At 37.9% G+C, this 20,511-nt stretch overlaps 2 protein-coding genes across 10 annotated transcripts in view; one reads left to right on the top strand and one right to left on the bottom strand.

Moving 5' to 3' along the window:
• LOC135198009 (molybdate-anion transporter-like) overlaps positions 1-12,381 on the bottom strand; it is a 47,030-nt gene extending 34,649 nt beyond the window's left edge. For 2 of the 9 annotated variants that reach the window (XM_064225345.1, XM_064225351.1), the window contains exon 1: positions 8,175-8,457. Coding sequence is in view for 2 of the 9 variants with exons in the window: in XM_064225344.1 (XP_064081414.1) it covers positions 9,591-9,659 (69 nt within the window). In the remaining 7 variants the exon portion in view is untranslated. The other 7 variants (XM_064225344.1, XM_064225347.1, XM_064225346.1 and 4 more) reach the window with 7 other exon arrangements.
• Positions 12,382-13,890: 1,509 nt separating this feature from the next.
• Positions 13,891-20,511, top strand: part of LOC135198011 (UDP-sugar transporter UST74c-like) — a 229,551-nt gene continuing 222,930 nt past the window's right edge. Inside the window, exon 1 of the mRNA XM_064225354.1 lies at positions 13,891-14,280. The gene's annotated coding sequence lies outside the window, so the exon portion shown is untranslated. The remainder of the gene's footprint in view (positions 14,281-20,511) is intronic.

Here is a 20,511-nt window from a genome sequence, read left to right as displayed (position 1 = left end):
CTTGATGAGCTGTTCAGGCTATTGTAAAGTAACTGGTTCATAATGAAACAAATACAATTTTTTTTTTAACTAAAATTTTTCATAAAGAAACCCTCTAATTCGCAGAATATGCCCTCTTTCCCAGCCAATTGTATTTGCAGTTGGTGCAGATGGCACAAAGCATAACCAAGTCTGCCACTAGAGGCACTGTGGAACCCAGTTGTATACTATTCAAACACATGGAAAGTGAAACTCTTCTTTTTTTGTTTGGTGTCAGGAGAATGCACAAATGCATAAATAGGTTAGCGTAAAGTAATGGGCCTGTAATTAAAAAAAATATAATTTGTTTTTAGCAAACTGCATACCTAAAGAGCAATACAATCACTTTCATACCACACTATGATTTACATAATACTGTTTGGCATGAAAACAAATCATATTCAGGGGAAGTTAAAAGTTTCCCCTTCAAAAAATTACATAGTCACAAGAATACAAAATATTTTAATATCAACTTCAACACAGAAACATAAAAATGAATCCATGCAACTGACTCCACCATAAACCATTGAACAGATTCAAGGAAATGGCATCCATAACTATTTAGAGGTGTAATCAGACGACCAGTACACAACAAATGTTCTGCAAAATACAAAAAAGATTTCAGTCAATGAAATAATATCTGAGATATCAACCAAAATTGAAATTCCCCCAGTTCCAGTTCCATAAGTGTTTCCTTATAATAAGACCTCATCAATTGAAATGAAGCATAGATTTACGCAGCCAGTTCTGATATTAAGGTATTAATTCATCACAATCCTGTATGTCAAATGTTAATATCATTGTGAGATTAGGCCTACATATAAAATTCTATATTTTGAGGCAGTGATAGGGTATAGGCCTACACATCAATTTCTTATATTTTGAGGCAATGACCTTTCTAGCAAGGCCCTACTTCACTCTAAGAGATGACACATATTCCACATGACCTCATTCAAACTGTTCTTAGGTCAGCAAGATCTAACCACTTGATGAGCTGTTCAGGCTATTGTAAAGTAACTGGTTCATAATGAAACAAATACAATTTTTTTTAAATAAAATTTTTCATAAAGAAACCCTCTAATTCGCAGAATATGCCCTCTTTCCCAGCCAATTGTATTTGCAGTTGGTGCAGATGGCACAAAGCATAACCAAGTCTGCCACTAGAGGCACTGTGGAACCCAGTTGTATACTATTCAAACACATGGAAAGTGAAACTCTTCTTTTTCTGTTTGGTGTCAGGAGAATGCACAAATGCATAAATAGGTTAGCATAAAGTAATGGGCCTGTAATTAAAAAAAATAACATTTATTTTTAGCATACTGCATACCTAAAGAGCAATACAATCACTTTCATACCACACTATGATTTACATAATACTGTTTGGCATGAAAACAAATCATATTCAGGGGAAGTTAAAAGTTTCCCCTTCAAAAAATTAAATAGTCACAAGAAAACAAAATATTTTAATATCAACTTCAACACAGAAACATAAAAATGAATCCATGCAACTGACTCCACCATAAATCATTGAATAGATTCAAGGAAATGGCATCCATAACTATTTAGAGGTGTAATCAGATGACCAGTACACAACAAATGTTCTGCAAAATACAAAAAAGTTTTCAGTCAATGAAATAATATCTGACATATCAACCAAAATTGAAATTCCCCCAGTTTCATAAGTGTTTCCTTATAATAAGACCACATCAATTGAAATGAAGCATAGATTTACGCAGCCAGTTCTGATATTAAGGTATTAATTCATCACAATCCTGGATGTCAAATGTTAATATCATTGTGAGATTAGGCTTACATATAAAATTCTATATTTTGAGGCAGTGATAGGGTATAGGCCTACACATCAATTTCTTATATTTTGAGGCATGAGTCTACTTGTTAATTTCTAGTTGTAAATAGTTTTGTGCCTGTATCTGTTAGGAATAGAGCTGCCTCCATCAATATATAGATTTCATTCAAAATTCACTAACTGGCAACCTAACATGCTCATATTTATCTATTATTTTAATGCGAAAACACGATTGTTATAAACAATAAGGCCATGACATGTTCCACAAGAGTGAAATCTGTCATATATTTCAAAACTGTAAGAAAATGTCACATGTAGCCAAATTTCCGAAAAAACATTTACAAAACATTCTCGAAACTTTTGTTCACTCATCACTGATGCATTTGACCAAATGAAGGTATCAAACCTCAGTTCAATTGTTAAATAAAAAGAAAACAAAAATTGTCATAACATTGATACTGCTTCCAAAGCAACTATAAAATTTGAAATGGTCATATTTGATTGTTTTTATGCCTCAACGCTGAAAATTGTATATACAAAAGTAGAATGCACCACTGATATCAACATGTGAGTGGAGAGTGTGTGACACAACCATTATTGTGGCAGTGCAACAAGAACCACCTGGTATAACATTTATTTTCTATTTTATATTGGTTTTCTTTGGTATTTCTAAGTAACAGCTCTGCACATACTATTACCTACTTGGCAATGTATTTTTCCTATACTTTTAGTGTAACTGATGAAAGAATCTGTTTTTCCATCAATTATTATTAACCTCATATCCACCCAAAATGATGAGGGACCCTTTGGGAAAGCAAGGTTTTGCATGGGGGAAAACGCTGGGAGAACCTGACTGCCATGCTGTTGTTATGGAATGGTTCAGCACATGCAAAAGTCATTTGGGAGATAAATGTTTAACAAGGGATTGGCTAAGGAAACCTATTATAAAAGGAACTATACCAACATAACATACCCTACCCTAACCTGGCAAGCTGCGTTACTTAGCGGGGGGGGGGGCAATGTAAAAGAAACTCATACTTTTTAATTATAGGTAGTATAGCTCCCCTACTACCTATAGAATTGTGCATGCTTGATAGCATCCCAGGATGACCAGCATGCAACCTTTGAGGTTAATGATAGTCGACCAACAAAAAATAACTAAATTCTTAGTAAATTATCAACCAAAATACTAGCCTACTAGGGTAAACAACCGCGTGGCTCAGCCTTATTCACTCGATATTTAATCGGTGAAACAAGAATACAATTACATCTTTAAGCATACCATTCAAAAGATTGAAGTTTCGTCAACATAATGTGATATATGAACACCCCATACGAACTAAAATAAGCATGTGAGCTCTTCGTAAAATATGTTTTCAAGGCAGTTTCTAAATCCAATATGGCGGCAGTCGCGTGACTGGCCGTTCCAACCACAGACAATCCACCATCTTTCTCAGCCTTCCCAGCACTCATTTGAACAATGTTAGCGTATATATGTAACATTTATTGATCTTACTCAAGATTGCAGTTGTAATCAGCACAATAAAACAACATTTTGTTGCCTTTATTAGTAAAAGTATGAAACTTTTTATTCCTGGGGTCATGGTTTAAACTGAAATTCATTTCTACCTTGTAATCAGATGGTTTTATCCTTACTGCCATCACAACTGAAACTCCACAGTGCTTATTTGATTGTTATTATACACGTTTTGGTCTTAATTCACTCCAAATTGCACTTGAACTACGTTGCTGTTCCTGGTTCCTAAGCGCTCACTCCACAAACACAGTTACGGTCAGCACACGAGTACGTGGTGTATGAGGTGCGAAGCTTTATTCCCTTAATTGTTTAATTTACTCATTATTTATTTTAACTTTACTTTGTTACTTCAAAATGTTTATTTATTTTATGAACCAATAAAGTTTTATGCCAACTTACTGGCAGGTATATATAATAGCTTATCCTCTTGACCACTGGCAGAATTTCAAAACTCGCCGGCAACGCTAGTAAACTGGTAGTGTTCAGGCTGATGGCACCCCGTTCCCGTGGCGACTCGGTACTTGAACTATCCCGTTTCCTCAGATTTTCTCTGAACCTGGTCTCCTGAGGGGGAGGGTGGGAATTTAATTATATATACTGCCAGTAAGTATGCATAAAACTTTATTGTATATAACAATATCATTTTTATGCATGACACTTACCTGGCAGGTGACACATTTGGAGGTGGGTCATAGACAGCAACATCGTCATAATTCAAAAATTAACTAATTTTTTAAAATTACTTATTAGTTCCTTACCTGCTAAGGTAGCTGACTTCGTAGGTCCTGCCTCTTAGCCTGCTAAACCTTAGTAGCTCTCAACTAGGATGTGACCTGTTTGTTGAGAAAGCTAACACAACGGGTCTGACAACTGGACATGACCAATCTGCTGACAGAGATCCCTAGCCCTCATTTACCACGGGCATTCATGCTAGGAAAGTTAGTCACCTGAACCACACACACATACAATAATAAACACTACACCAAAAGACTGAGCTGGTATTAACCTCTCAGACAACCATAAAAAACACTAATAACCTAATTAAAATAAAAACCTAGCAATGTTATTAGGTTATGGGGTGGAAACTCCTTTGCCCAGTACTGTACCTGAGGATAAGTACGGGCCTAACGTTTGACAATTATCAAAAGTTGTCTTCACGTCCTCCAAAACGTCGAATCTATAATGTCCTTGAGGGCTAAAGTGTCTTCACGTCCTCCAAAACAAAACGTCCGAATCTATAATGTCCTTGAGGGCTAAATTTTTCCTGAATGCTAAGGACGTAGCTACTGCTCTCACCTCATGAGCTTTAACCTTAATCAAGCCGAAGCATTCTTCTGACAAAGTAAATGAGCTTCTTTAATGACTTTCTCTTACAAAGAAAGCCATCGCATTTTTAGACATAGGTCTAGTAGGATCTTTAACAGAACACCACAGAGAACATGAAGTCCCCTAATGCTTCTTGTTCTTTCTACGTAAAAACCGTAAGGCTCTTACTGGGCAAAGAACCCTTTCTTGTTCTTGACCTACTAGATCAGCCAGTCCTTCAATCTCAAATGATCTTGGCCACGGATGCGAAGGATTCTCATTCTTTGCTAAGAACTCCTGTTGAAAAGAACAAACTGCTTTGTTGTGCTTCCAACCTACTTGCTTGTCAATAGCTTGCAGCTCGCTAATCCTTTTAGCTGTAGCTAAGGCTACTAAGAAAATAGTCTTCTTCGTTAGCTCTCGCAAAAGACGCACTGCCCATAGGTTCAAACCTATCCGTTCCCAAGAACTTGAGAACGACATCCAAATTCCAAGAAGGAGTTCTGCAAAGTCGATCCTTCTTTGTATTAAAAGATCTGAGAAGATCTCTAAGATCTGCGTCGTTGGACAGATTCTAAACCTCTGTGCCTAAACACTGCAGACAACATACATTTATAACCTTTAATTGTCTGATTAGCCAAACCCAGTTCCTTCTTCAGATACAGAAGGAAATCTGCAATTTGTGTCACAGAGGTACTGAATGAAGAAATCTTCCGATTCTTACACCATTTAACGGAAGTTCTCCCACTTCGACTGGTACACTTTGATAGTTGATTGGCCTTCGTGCTCTTGCAACTGCCTTCGCTGCTTCTCTAGAAAACCCCCTCGCTCTGACAAGTCTTTCGATAGTCTGAACCCAGTCAGACCCAGAGCGAGGGTGTTTCTTGTGGAACCTGTCGAAGTGGGGTTGTTTGAGAAGATCTACTCTCGTGGGTAGACTTCTCGGAGAATCCACTGTCCATTCCAGTACCTCTGTGAACCACGTTTGGGCCGGCCAGTATGGGGCTATCAGAGTCAGCCTTGTTCCTCGACTTTCTCTGAATTTCTTCATTACCCACTTCCTAAAATCTTGAACGGGGGAAATGCGTACGCATCTAGATCCGTCCAATCTAGTAGGAAGGCATCGACTGCGACTGCAAGAGGGTCCGGGATTGGGGAGAACAATAGTTCGGTAACCTCTTCGTCGCTGCGGTACGCGAAAAGATCCACTACTGGTGTGCCACAGAGCTTCCATCAGTCTCTGGCATACTTGACGATGCAACATCCACTCCGTGGAAAAGCACTTGTCCGTCCCTCCTGCTCAACAGGTCCGCTCTGACGTTCTTCTCTCCTTGAATGAACCTGGTGAGCAGGGTGAGACGTTTTCTCTCTCCGACACAGAAAGAAATCTCCTTCGCCAAGTTGCAAAGGACAACGAGTGGGTTCCTCCTTGTTTTCGTATATATGCCAGAGCTGTGGTATTGTCCGCGTTGATCTGCCACCACTTTGCCCGCTGATCCACGGTCTGAACGCTTTCAGAGCCAAGAAGATCGCCATTCATAGGCTTACTCGAAGCACCCGATCTCTCACTCCTAGAGACAGATCTTCTAACTCGATCTTTTTCTAATCTCTCAACATACTTCATAGAGCCTTCCACTCTTTCTCATTCAGACACTGACATTCATTGCACCTATTGTCCCACGTACATACAAAACTCCCAACACTTCTTACAAATTGTATGTGGATCTACCGATGATTTCGGCAGTCTCACCTTACACCTTCTTTCACACAAACTCTAAACATACTTCCTGAATCAGACATACTAAATCAAAATCCAAACCAATGCGATTGCCACGCTAACTTCGTGAATACGATACCAATATCCAAAAAGTCAGTCAACGAGCAGGAAATTCTATCAGAGAACCAACAACGATGTTTGCCGGTTCGGCTGGCAGAGAAAATCTGAGGAAAACGGGAATAGTTCCAAGTACCAGCGCACGGGAACGGGGCGGTGGCCATCACCTGAACTACCAGTGTACTAGCGGTTGCTGCGAGTTTTGAAATCTGCCAGTGCGTCAAGAGGATAAGCTATATATACCTGCCAGGTAAGTGTCATGCATAAAATGTTTATTTAATTCATGTCTATTACCCCTTTTGTAACCAAATTAACCCCGAAAAATAACAAATATTTTTTATGTACTTATGAGCAGACGATGTGGCGAAAAATGACTCATCGTTGCCAATCTAGTGGAGCTTCACACATATGCCGATGCATTTACAAACTGTTTCCATGAATTCTAGGTGTCATAGTAACGTAGTAATAATAAAATTGCTGTAATATGTATACTATATACTACAAATAGATACACTAATTTCACTTATTTCCCCAGTTTTGTGTAATTCTTATACCCAGTTTGGAGGGTAAACACATACCAATTGACAACACTGATAAACAATTGAAGAGAGCAAAGAATGCTGTAGTTCCCTTGGATAAGTAGTGGTTGGAAGTCGTGTTTACATTTGTTTAGATGAAAGTGCCCCAGCATCTATGGGTACAAGTGGTGTGCGGTTTTAGCACAGGAAATGGGAAGCTTGTTGACACAAGCAACCCCGCAAACATCGAGATGGCGTCAATCTTCTAAACATTTTTAATTGTAAGTAAAAATTTTGAAAGCGTCATGGGGTAGTGTGCACTGCATTGGCCACACTTTTCATTACCCTCTGTTTAATCTTAAAATATGGCCCTAATTTCTAACTTTGGAGAAAATACTTACTTCGAAAGGAGAGTAGAGGTCTTGGAGCTCCTTCTCCCACCACCAACTACTCATGACTGATGACCATCTCCAGTGTCAGGACATGTTAAAGTACTTTTTCAGAGGGTGGCTAAAAACGCCGTAGTCAATGAGTTGGCCAGTCCAGTCGGTTGTTTACCCTATTGGAAAAATCAATTTCCAAAGTACCTAGGTAGGTTATAGCTAGGTAATACCTAATACCTGATGCCAAGTTGCAGTTGACTGGGTGCAACTAACAGAAAAGTGCCACAATATTTTTATCATAGACTTCACGGTAGATCTAGGGTACTTATCCACGGCGGCCTTGACTATGGCAGTTCAGTTTTACTATGCAGTTTTACCTACTGAACAAGAATTTTAAGTAGTAGGCTACTAATATTTATTCGGATGACTGTAATTAACCCACCCGGGGCCAGTACTACCTAAACACGGCGAAATACATTGGACACCCCAATCCCTAGTGGATGTCGTTCCATGCAGTCCGTGCGGACTGCTTCTGTAGAAATACTGACTTCACTACTACCTAGGCACTCACACAAAGAAAAGTGGTTAAGGGAAATTAGGTAGTACCCTATACCTATGGCTGAAATAGACTTTGGCCTAAAACAACCATCTTTACCTCTGTCTTGTTTTAGTAAGTTGTGATGTCACCGAGTGTCTAGGAGTAGCCTAACCTCATTGAGCTATACCTAGCCTACTAGCTAACAGAAACAAAATAGACGGGACCCTTACTGACCTGTTACTAGGTAGGTAGCTAGTATTGCTGAAGCGTAAAGCAGTCTACACCTTTTCAGTAGGCTAGCATGGAATAATGACCAAAACTAGGCCTTGCCTTTATGGCAAAAACAGGCTAGTATTTCCAACGAGAAACCTAGGACTGACTTCTTATTTCGTTTGCTTTGGGCGACAATAAGGGTACCAGTGACATGGCTTCTGAAACTTTTAGGGCGTATCTAAAACGTCAGCTAAGTTGGGTTCGTTTGCCACCTCAACAGGGAAAAGTCGGTAGGTGAGCTGCAAATTACCTAGGAGATGGTATCCATATCGCTCACTTAACAAGTTGTATCTAAACTATGCGGTCAGCGCCTGTTCTCGCTTCACTTCAATTTTTGCTTAACCTACAAGTATACCATAAAAAAGCAACGATATAATCCTACGTCTTAATTCTGCCGTTTTTTAATTTCTTTTCAAGTGTAAAATTTCATTCTATAATAGGCTAACCGTGGAGTCAACAAAACGATGTTAAATGAAAATTTACACAGCTATGTGGAAATCTACATGTAAACAAAGCTTGATTCTTCTTCTTTTCCTAATGCTGTAACGCAAAAACACTCTTGCACTTCTTTGGGTACAGACTGTATTATTGGTTCAGCGTAATCAGGATAACTTTGTTGTTTATTTGGTAAGTTAACTTTAATTCCCAGATTAAATGCTTCATTATGATTACATTGGCTTTAAGTTTGGTTTAACCTTTCAATATAATTATTCAAAAAATAGTTTTTTGTGTGTGCAGATGGTTAAAAATAATGTTATATTCCGCAATAGTACACTTATAACATTTACCTACCATGGTTGATTTATGCGTGTACGTGACAGGGTAACAGAGAAGTTCAGCTGAAAGCAGACCATCTAATTTACTTGTTACTGAGGAAAGAGGCGCAAAGAAACTGCGCTGATATTTGTCCGAATCTTTCGTTCGCTAGTACCTATCTAATTTAATATTCAGTAACCCTACATGGTGACCGGCAGGTATTTAAGCAAAACGGAGTGACAGGTGGAATGAACACGAATTACAGATGACGTGTTACTGAAGCGACGATGAACTTTGATGACTTATTATTAAGTAATGCTATGTATGTATATTCTTTAAAATGCTATTCTAAAATTATCAATAAACTAGGAAATGTTGGCATCGTGACAGATTTTTAGCTGCGATTCTTTTCACAATATTGATTGAAGTTTTTGGTTACAATGTTTCTCAAGGTATTATTCTTAGTGCTTTAGATGGACAGTGCCAAAGTAGAAATACTTCTTGGAAGGTGTTTGGAACAATTTTCTCCAGTAAGTAGCCAGCGTTGAATAACAGAAATAAGACATCTTAGTATCTGTAATACAATGCTTACTGTTGGCCATACGTATAGCTTTTCCCAACCTTATCAGACGGTGATGTTACGCAGAATAAAACAATTTTTGGTTGGTTGCCATCCATGTGTTTTATCATCAGTTAACCGCTTCTGATATACTCGCCTAGCGTCATAATTATTTCTCAGTAGGTTATGGATGCAGCAGACTTGAAAATGTAAACTCTAATTCAACAAGCCCAGTCTTTTTTTCTGAAAAAAAAGGTTCAAGATTTCAATACTCAGTTTTTGTTAAGACCAGGAAACTTAAAACAAACGCCCCAAGCTCTTGTTTAATGAAACGAGAAGATCCTTAAGCTGTGAATGACATCCTTTAGAATTTAGTTTCATTATGATCAAGATCACTGATGAGCAATTGAGTACAATTTTAAAACATTAAACCAAATTGATATACATCTAACAAAGTGCAAGCCATCCAATGATTGTTTGTTTGCATAAACTGCCCCTTATTACCACTATTACAATATGGGTTCAAAATGTAGTAAGTTTCTTAGATCATATGTGTCTAATACGCTTAAGGTTATTGAGTTAAACAATTGTGCCGTAATTTCAGACACTTTCATATTTTCGGACGTTTCATATATTACTAATTTTAAGATGCTGCGACCCAAAAGAGATATTTGTTATTTCAGGATGAACAGGAATGATTCCATACAGATTGCTGCGAAAGAAATATATACAAAATATTTTATGTTAATCCATACTTTTCGCATATGGGCTGGAAGCCCGGAACATTATTACGATTTTTTCTTGGCAACAATACCAGCTGAACTTTAAAAACGGTTCACCATCCATGTTAGCTAATACTACAGTCGACTCAATTTATAATGGACTTAGCGAACAATAAGCCTTGCTTAGCTTGAGCGCTGAAGTATATATATATATATATAATCTATATATATATATATATATATATAATATATATATATATATGTGTGTGTGTGTGTGTGTGTGTGTATGTATGTATGTATGTATGTATGTATGTATGTATGTATGTATGTATGTGCGTGCGTGTAATTTATAAACTGGAAAGTAGGGGTAATTAAATTTATTCCGTCAAGTGTGGCATGGTTCATTGCTTATGCTGATCGACACCTGATGTGAATCATTATATGGAAGAGCTAATTATAAATTGAAGCATGAACATTTATAATTCTCATTTTTGCAAGTCAAGGGATACGACTGGAAATGAGGTTCATGACATTAATGTGTATACACACACACACATATATATATAAATAAATAAATATATATATATATATATATATATATCTATATATAGATATATATATATATATATATATATTATATATATATATATATATAATACATCATTGTTATATTCACAAGCATTCAGCTATAATTGACGTTTAATATCCAATTCACTCTACTTTGGGAATGTCACAGAAGGAGAATTATAAATGATAAACGATTCTGTGCCTGGGAAACTCAAACGCCCAACAGTATGGATCGATGACTTTCTGTGACGTCTGTAACCACTCGGCTGTCTGTCTCCCACACCGAACTTTCTGTCACATATAATTTACCCTCGGTGATATTTCAGAGTAGAGCGAACTGAATGATATATATATATATATATATATATATATATATATATAGATATATATATATATATAGTATATATATATATGTGTGTGTGTGTGTGTGTGTGTGTGTATATATATATATATATATATATATATATATATATTATATATATATTAAGCTACAAATGTCCTTTAATATTCAATTCGCTCTACCTCGGAATTAATATATTTTCAGATATGTAAACTGAAACAATTTTTTTTGAAATATTAATTTCGTCCTCTCGTGGATTCGAACCAGCGCACAGAGGAGAAATCAGGACTTCAGTGAGTTACCAACTCTGCGAGGGATTTGTTGGCCGAGTCAGTAACTCACTGAAGTCCTGATTTCTCCCCTTCACGCTGGTTCGAATCCACGAGAGGACGAAATATTATACAGAAAAAAACTTTTGTTAACGTATATGAAAATATATTAATTCCGAGGTAGAGCGAATTGGATATTAAATGACATTTATAGCTTAATACATGTATCTGATTCACGGTGATGTGATAAAATTTCATACATATATATATATATATATATATATATATATATATATATATAGATATATATATATATATATTATATATATATATATATATAGTATATATATATATATATATGTATATGTATATATATATATATATATATATATATATATATATATATATATATATATATATATATATATATGTATATATACATATATATATATATGTATATATATATATGTATATGTATATATATAGTATATGTATATTATATATATATATATATATATGGTATATTTATATACATATATATATATATATATATATATATAATGCACACAATCACATATATAATGTATAAAAGCAAACATACAAAAATGTAATAAATCATACTAGAATTCTTCTCGACTTGGGTTCAGCAAAGAGAGACGATCCAGAGTGCGTTCTGTACTCACAAATAGACTCCTCGAGTGGCAGAGAATTGGTGGTATGAAGGTAATCGACCTTGGTCAAGGCTCTTCTATAGCCTCGGGTACTACGGGCATTTCCTTTGTGCCCTGAACCCAGAAGAAAATCGTCTCACTCTACTGAAGATCGGTAAATTCTGCAAAGTGTGCTCGGTACGGCGCGGTCGGTATGCTGTAGTACTTGTTTGCACTTGAACCTTGCATGACGCATGCTCACTTGAAATGCCAACATAAACTATCAAACTTCTTCATCAGAGGTACAGCAATCCCCGCCGTGAGATTTATACAACAGACTCGTTGTTTTCTTATCGATCCTAATCTTTTGTGTTAGATAAAGAGGAAAGTTATCAGACTTCCCGAGCTGTTAAAGGCCATGCCTTAATAAAAAGGAAAACTTTCAATCCTTAAAACTCGGAGTCTGTTATTATGGCGTTCAACGCAAAAGATCAAGTCTTAGGAAGTGTTAGGTGTCGTAAGTATTTGAGTAGTTCCCCCAACAGTATTTTGTATCCCTTACTGCTGTTCGATTTTAATACCAAAAATAGGAACAGAGTAATGTATAATAGATAATTATAATAAAAAAACGACCTGCGTGACCGTTCAGTATCATTGACTCTTTATTTGTCACGCATATTGGTTTGAATGGCGTTTATTGTGTTTGTATTCATGGTTCGTCCTACAACTACCATCGTTAACCCCTGACGCTACACAGTCCCTTCACTGAATATTATATTGTACGTATTTCCCATAATGCTCGGAGGTCGTAAAAATACTGTAATGCGTAGAGATATCTAAGAGTAACAATTACGTTTCATGGCGCAGAAACAAGCAGATAAGGATATAATGACTGTTGTTTAATGCGGATGCAGTCTGTTTACATGCCAGAGTTAGGCGCATGATGCATTGCATATATCAATTGATTATACCCAGGCCACACAGCTGGTAACGAAGTCAGTAATTTTAGGTTCGCCCTCACAGTGACATTTAGGACTTGATCCGTAGGCAGAATAAATATTTTTATAAACTACTGAAAATGCAACGTCATTTAAAGAGCTAATGAAGTTCAAACATCGTGATGGCCAGCTCACTCATTATCACATATCCCCGTTGTTAAGGGAGTTATAAGCAATGATTATAGAGGCCAAAAACGTTTCTCAGTTCCTGAATCTAAAATCACCACACCCGATCTCCTGATCAAAAAAGAAATGTAATCGTGATGCCAATGATTGTCTCTGAAGCTTGTATACTAATGCCTTCAGGAGGAAATCGTTTGAGTATCAAGAGGAAAGAACTTTTTTAATAAACTAGAAAAAGAAGAAACTCACAATTGACATCATGGACATGTCATGTGGGAGACCGATTGCTCTCGAACAGACTCGCAGTTGGGAGCGGATGTTAGATATAGAACTAAATTTAGACCCGAATAAAGAATGTGGTGGGGAACAAAACGTCGTAAACAGAATGCACAGGAGAGGAAAGTGGTAACAGTATATATTTGGAAAACGAAATCAAACAGTTTTGCGACGGCAAAAATGCTATGGACGGAATGCATTTGGGAAGGAAATTCAAGGTAGCAATGTCATGTCTGCAATGAATAAAGAGCACGCAGGAGTGAAGGGAATATGAGAATATAATGAGAGGCTCAAGCAGGGAAGAGAGATCCATTGGGAAGGGAGCCAGTCAGTACTTCCGAGGGATTTGACACTACTAGACTGGGCAGTGTAACTGTGTAACTTGACGCTGCATCCAAGTGCATAAGACTGCGCTGTTTTATTTGCTTCTTTAACCAGTTTACACCAGCTGTCTCCTCAAGGTGTTTTTCTTTTCTTTTACAGAGGACATACTGGTTTTCTAGATTAGATTACTCGCATTTTATAGTAAGTAAAACACTTAGTTTCACTTCACTTGCGTATATCAACGAATCTATTTGAAAACAGAAAATACGTATGATAAACTAAACAACAACAGTCGTGGGACTTTAAAAACGTTATCACAAGGCTTTCAGACATAAAGATGAGTCTACGAGACAAGCAAACATAAAGCTGAGATAGCGTGGGATAATTTGATTGGCCTCACTCGGAGATATCGAGAGGGAAGTGGTGGTGGTGTCATCGAAAAAGGCTGCAAATGAAGCAGCTTTCATTGTGCGGTGAAAACTAGTAAGTAAAAATTTCCTCGTGATTGATGAAGAGTTAGTGTCCGTGAAAATCTCGCTCGTGCCTTTGCATAATCGTTAGATATTATTCATCCAAGAAAGTATCTTTGGCATGGCTAGAATATCTCGATAAACCTGTGGACTGTCAAGAGATAGATTTCTTTATAGTTTAGCAGTACCATTTTTACTGAATAAAAGCTAATGTGGTGGTGTGATTCATATTTCTCTTGGGGTGGGGTGGCGAGGGAATTAAGAGGTGTGAAACCAGAATCTGTGTCACGTGCATTATGGTTTAGAGAGAATACTCCGAATGAAGATCTTACGTTAGTTAGGAAAACTGTTACGGCACAGCATTACTCTTGAATATCAGCAGACCGTTTCCCAGTCTTATGCGCAAGCTCGTTTGATTTAGGGAGTAATAAATGGCTGCCTGAAAATTCCGTTGCCGTCTCAATTTTTTTTCTTGACAAGGCTTAGTTATGGTTTGGATATTGATGTGCTTAATATCTTTCAATATGTATATTGTACCTTATTGCTTCCTCTACTACCTTAAAGACAAAATTTATTTTCATACCTTTTAAACCATAACGTAACGTTCGTCTTTTTATATCCCATTGTTGCAAACTAAATCCTTAACTAAAGCATTTCTCGGTGCCTGAACATCACACCTCCACGATAATGGAAAATGCAGCCCGATTTTCTCTTTTGTCAGAAGTTGAAATAGTTTTTTAATCCCCCGTGATTGTGCAATAGTTCAAATCATCGTTGACCTCTAGAATTTGTGGTCGGGATTCAGTTTTTGGGCGGGACATCTTTTCTGGATTTGGTGAATTCAGCTATAAGGACTGTTACTAAGCTAGACTGGCATATACACGAAAGAACGGAATCGGTTCTTGTCCTCTTAATGATGTAGTGGTTAAGGTTACTGCAAGAACCGCTGCAATGCATATGTGGTGTGCGGCAGAGAAATCTAAGGAATGACTGCGCTGACGTTTGATACTACATATATGAAACATCAGGAAAGCACGGGTCGCAGAAGGTACAGTAAAGAGTAACGGTCAGAATTGTTCGAATAACTGCTTGAACAGTAAGGATGAGAGAGACAGTGTTGTTGCTCGCGTTTTCTTATAGTACAGTCACATACGAGTTAGGTAGAAACTTCGGGTGTCCTTAAATCTTAATAAAAGTTCCTAAAGAATCTTGTTGCTTTGGCTGCCTCTTTACTATTAGATACTGTCATTTAAACAGGAAGGCAGCGAGAGAGAGAGACAGACAGAGCGTCCAATTGTATGTTCGTTTGCAGTGGTATGCGGGAATTTGAGATGGGAAGAGAATCGTCTCGTTAACCATTCTTTGAATCTTAAGCTGGCCTAATACCAATGCGGCTATTACTTTGAGTGTTCATATAGATAATTGTATAAAAAACTAACAGAGTACTCATAAAACCGCCACTTTTATTACAACTGGTCTAGGTTCACCTGAGGCGGCTTCTTGTCATACCTGAGCCTTCCTTTGATCACGCCCCTGGCCATGTCATCGGGTGACGTCATGAGCCGAAAGGGTTAAAGCCTCACCCGGGGGGCATGTCCTTGGTTTCACTTTCTCTGGAGCTTCGCATCTCGCAAAACTGTTTTGGTTTGATTTCGCTGTGGTCTGTCATTGTCATCTTCTCTCAGCGGGAGAGGGTTGAAGGAGTCTTTTCCAGGGTGAGATGCCTCTCAATACAATCTACTATAATAAACGCAATGACGGGGTTATTAGAAATCTTTTAAGAATAGCAGTGAATGTTATGAGGAAGTGAAACGTACGGTAAATGATTTGCTAAAATGGAAATCAGTTCATGTCATAAACATTTTATAGACTTATAACAAGCTGATATTCAGAGACGTGATTACTTTCCGTTCTTCGATGATTTATTATTACCCTCCGTAATAATAAATCATGTTCGTGCTCATACGTTACCTACAAGGGAGATTGTTGATTTCCCCGTATTGTCGCCGTTAAGTCATCCACGATTCTTTATGTATAGTATCGTATTTGTAAAGTAAACGGAGAAGGTAAATCCTATTCCTGGTTGTCTCGTCGGCGAAAGAGAGGAACAAAATGTTGCCGTGTAGTGTCATCAAAGGAAGGCCCCGGAAAAAAAATGTGGTCAGGGGAGCAAAAAAGACTTCCGTTAACGTTCACAATCTGCATATAGCATTTGTGTGAGGATGAAATGTTACATATTATATTACATGGCCTTGGGTAAGCAGTTCCTAAGAAGTGTTTCCGACGAGCCATTACTACATAATTATTTTCAAGGTGAAAAACTATTCCTTGGCTAGAGTAAACAAGTGAAAAATGCGCCGAAGTTTCTTCGGCGCAATCGAGTTTTCTATACCGGATATAATGCTGTATGAGCCGCGGCCCATGAAGCTTTCAAGCCACGACCCAGCGGCAGGCTATCTTATAACGTTGCTAGACGCACCATCATGGCTAAATTTCACCTTAAATAAAATAAAAACTCAGGAGGCTAGAGGGATACAGTTTGGTATGTTTGATGATTGGAAGGTGGATGATCAGCACCAATTTGCAGCCCTCCAGCCTTCGTAGTGTTTAAGTTTTGGGGGATAACATAATTGCGGGGGGAGAGACCAAGCCATCTCAATTGTTTTCTTCTACAGAACACTAAAACCTGCCCAACACTTGCGCACATTAAAGAGTCGAGGGCTCCCAGCTAAGAACACCTGTTACCTTCGCTTCATACACAACCACGCAAACGAACGGTTATAAATCAAGAGGGTTTTGAGTAAGTACAAGCGATTTCTAATTACTGTAGGTTTCTGTCCGTGACGATCCAAACTCTGGTCGAGCACACGCGTAGAGAGAGACGTTTAACAGACAGAGGCAATTCTCGAACCTGATCTCTTGTTCTTGAAATCAAGTTAGAAAGAGAGAAATGCAGATGAGGTAGGCTGTGCTGCCCATCGAGTCATATTTCGAAAACAACGTTTGTGGGTCATAACAGGATAATACAACGTGACGTAATGTGGTTTAGTAGGTTTGATTAGGATAATACAACGCGACGTAATGTGGTTTAGTAGGTTTGATTGACTATGAACTGAATGGAACTTAGTCAAGTTTGTGAGGAAAATGTTCTACGAACTCCTCCTCAAGACTAAATGGAAAAGTTCATCAGTCAAGATGAAGAACTGCCGACACAATATAATGTGTACCACTGGAGTGACATTTAAAAATGTACAATACAGCCTCAACAAAACAAGACAGGGACTTACCCGAGTTACATAAAACACATGTGCATGTGCAGTGGTATTCTAAATGCCTGCGCAAAGTAAAGGCTAAGTTGAAGACCGACCATTTATACTTAGTGATACTTGAGAGACATGGGGCGCACCTTAAAGTTCCCAAATAGTAGCATAACTGACTAGATCAACTTTCTTTGAGGGCAAGGCTGTACTAAAACACTGTCGCAAGTAATGGACAGCGTGACTGATTGCAGGTAATGGATATAGCGTGACTGACTTCTTGTTATATCATCTTCAAGCAAAGGCGTGACAGTTCTGTACTAATTACTGGTAGATGAGCGATACTTAATCAACTTTCTGTTTATAGTTTGTAAGTACGTTGCCCGATATATAGTTAGTACTATTGCCTTGTGAAGGGATTATTACTGCATGTTACATAATTCACACTCGATCTCAAAACAAAGAAAGCAGCTTACTAGTTTTATTAGTAAGCAGGACAAACAGAATAAGTAATGACAGGTGAGCAAACCGCTTTTATTCCGCTTCCATCTTTCGTTGTTACTTTAGATTAAGCCAGTCTTGTGTTGATGTAGACTCCTGTTCCTACAGCAACCAGTAAACATATCGCTTTGAAGATGATTAGGATTACAATTCCGTGTCTTGGATGGGCCAGTGGCGGGATGATTGAATCTTAAAAGTATGAAATATGTTTACAGCTGAAATCATAGGAACATTTTTCTGTGACTGCTTTGAAGGTGCTGTGTTTTCATGCTTAAGGAGGAATCCTGAAATTAACTTTTGAATATATAATCCTTCCGTGGAAGATTATAAATGGGGATAAATATGGCAAGTTATCACCCAGTTGCATAGACATCTACTCTGTAAGATCATGACAAACATGGCCCTGCAAAAATTAGAATAGAAAAGTCACCTTTGGAGAATGAACTTTACAATTGACATTCTAATCAGTCTTGAGAACGTTACAACTGACATTCTAATCAGTCTTGAGGACGTTACAACTGGCATTCTAATCATTCTTGGGGATCTTGACATCTGATATTCTAATCAATCTTGGGGAACGTTACAACTGGTATTCTAATCACTCTTGGGGAACCTTACAACTGACATTCTAATCAGTCTTGGGAACCTTACAACTGGTATTCTAATCACTCTTGGGGAACCTTACAACTGACATTCCAATCAGTCTTGGGAACCTTACAACTGGTATTCTAATCAGTCTTGGGGAACCTTACAACTGATATTCTAATCAGTCTTGGGGAATGTTGCAGATAGCATTCTAATCAGTCTTAGGGAACGTTACAACTGACATTCAAATCAGTCTTGGGGAGTGTTACAACTGACATTCTAATCAGTCTTGGAGAGTGTTACACTTGGCATTTTAATCAGTCTTGGGGAACGTTACAACTGGCATTCTAATCAGTCGTGGGGAACGTTACAAATGGCATTCTAATCAGTCTTGGGGAACCTTACAACTGACATTCTAATCAGTCTTGGGGAACGTTACAAATGGCATTCTAATCAGTCTTGGGGAGTTTTATAATTGACATTCTAGTCATTCTTGAGGAACGTTACAACTGACATTCTATTCAGTCTTTGGGAACGTTACAACTGCCATTCAAATCAGTCTTGGGGAACGTTACAACTGACATTCTAATCAGTCTTGGGGAACGTTACAATTGACATTCTAATCAGTCTTGGGAACGTTACAACTGACATTCTGTTCAGTCTTGAGGAACGTTACAACTGGCATACCAATCAGTCTTGGGGAAAGTTACAACTGACATTCTAATCAGTCTTGGGAACGTTACAATTGACATTCTAATCAGTCTTGGGGAGGTTATAAGTGACATTCTAATCAGTCTTGGGGAACGTTACAACTGGTATTCTAATCAGTCTTGGGGAACCTTACAACTGACATTCTAATCAGTCTTGGGGAACCTTACAACTGGTATTCTAATCAGTCTTGGGGAACCTTACAATTGACATTCTGATCAGTCTTGGGGAACCTTACAACTGGTATTCTAATCAGTCTTGGGGAACTTTAAAACTGACATTACAATCAGTCTGGGGGAACGTTACAACTGACATTCTAATCAGTCTAGAGGAACCTTACAACTGGATTTCTAATCAGTCTTGGGGAACGTTACAAATGGCATTCTAATCAGTCTTGGGGAGTTTTACAATTGATATTCTAATCAGTCTTGGGTAACGTTACAACTGACATTCTAATCAGTTTTGAGGAACTTTACAACTGGCATTCCAATCAGTCTTGGGAACGTTACAATTGACATTCTAATCAGTCATGTCGAACGTTACAACTGACATTCTAATCAGTCTTTGGGAACGTTACAATTGACATTCTAATCAGTCTGACGTTAACAGTGAACATTCTTAATCAGTCTTGGGGAACTTACAACTGACTTCTAATCAGTCTTGGGGAACTATACTTTCATTCAATCATTCTTGTGATGTTCAGACATTCTAATTGCAGTCTTGGGGAATGGTTACAACTGACATTCTATCAGTCTTGGAACATTACACTGCATTCTAGTAAGTCTTGAACGTTACTGGCATTCAAAACAGTGTTAGGGAACGTTACAACGGACATTCTAATCAGTCTTGGGGAACGTCACAACTGACATTCTAATCAGTCTTCGGGAACGTTACAACTGGCATTCTAATCAGTCTTGGGGAGTGTTACAATTGACATTACAGTGTTGGGGAACGTTACAACTGACATTCTAATCAGTCTTGGGGAGTGTTACAACTGACATTCTAATCAGTCTTGGGGAACGTTACAACTGACATTCTAATCAGTCTTGGGGAACGTTACAACTGGCATTCAAATCATTGTTAGGGAATGTTACAACTGACATACTAATCAGTCTAGGGGAACGTTACAACTGGCATGACAATCAGTATTGGGGAACATTACAACTTCCATTCTAATCAGTCCTGGGGAACGT

The sequence above is a fragment of the Macrobrachium nipponense genome, chromosome 21, assembly GCF_015104395.2.
Source record: "Macrobrachium nipponense isolate FS-2020 chromosome 21, ASM1510439v2, whole genome shotgun sequence".
Classification (NCBI taxonomy): Eukaryota; Metazoa; Arthropoda; class Malacostraca; order Decapoda; family Palaemonidae; genus Macrobrachium; species Macrobrachium nipponense.
The sequence above is the reverse complement of the archived record's forward strand: the minus strand, read 5'-3'. Positions and strand labels throughout refer to the sequence as shown.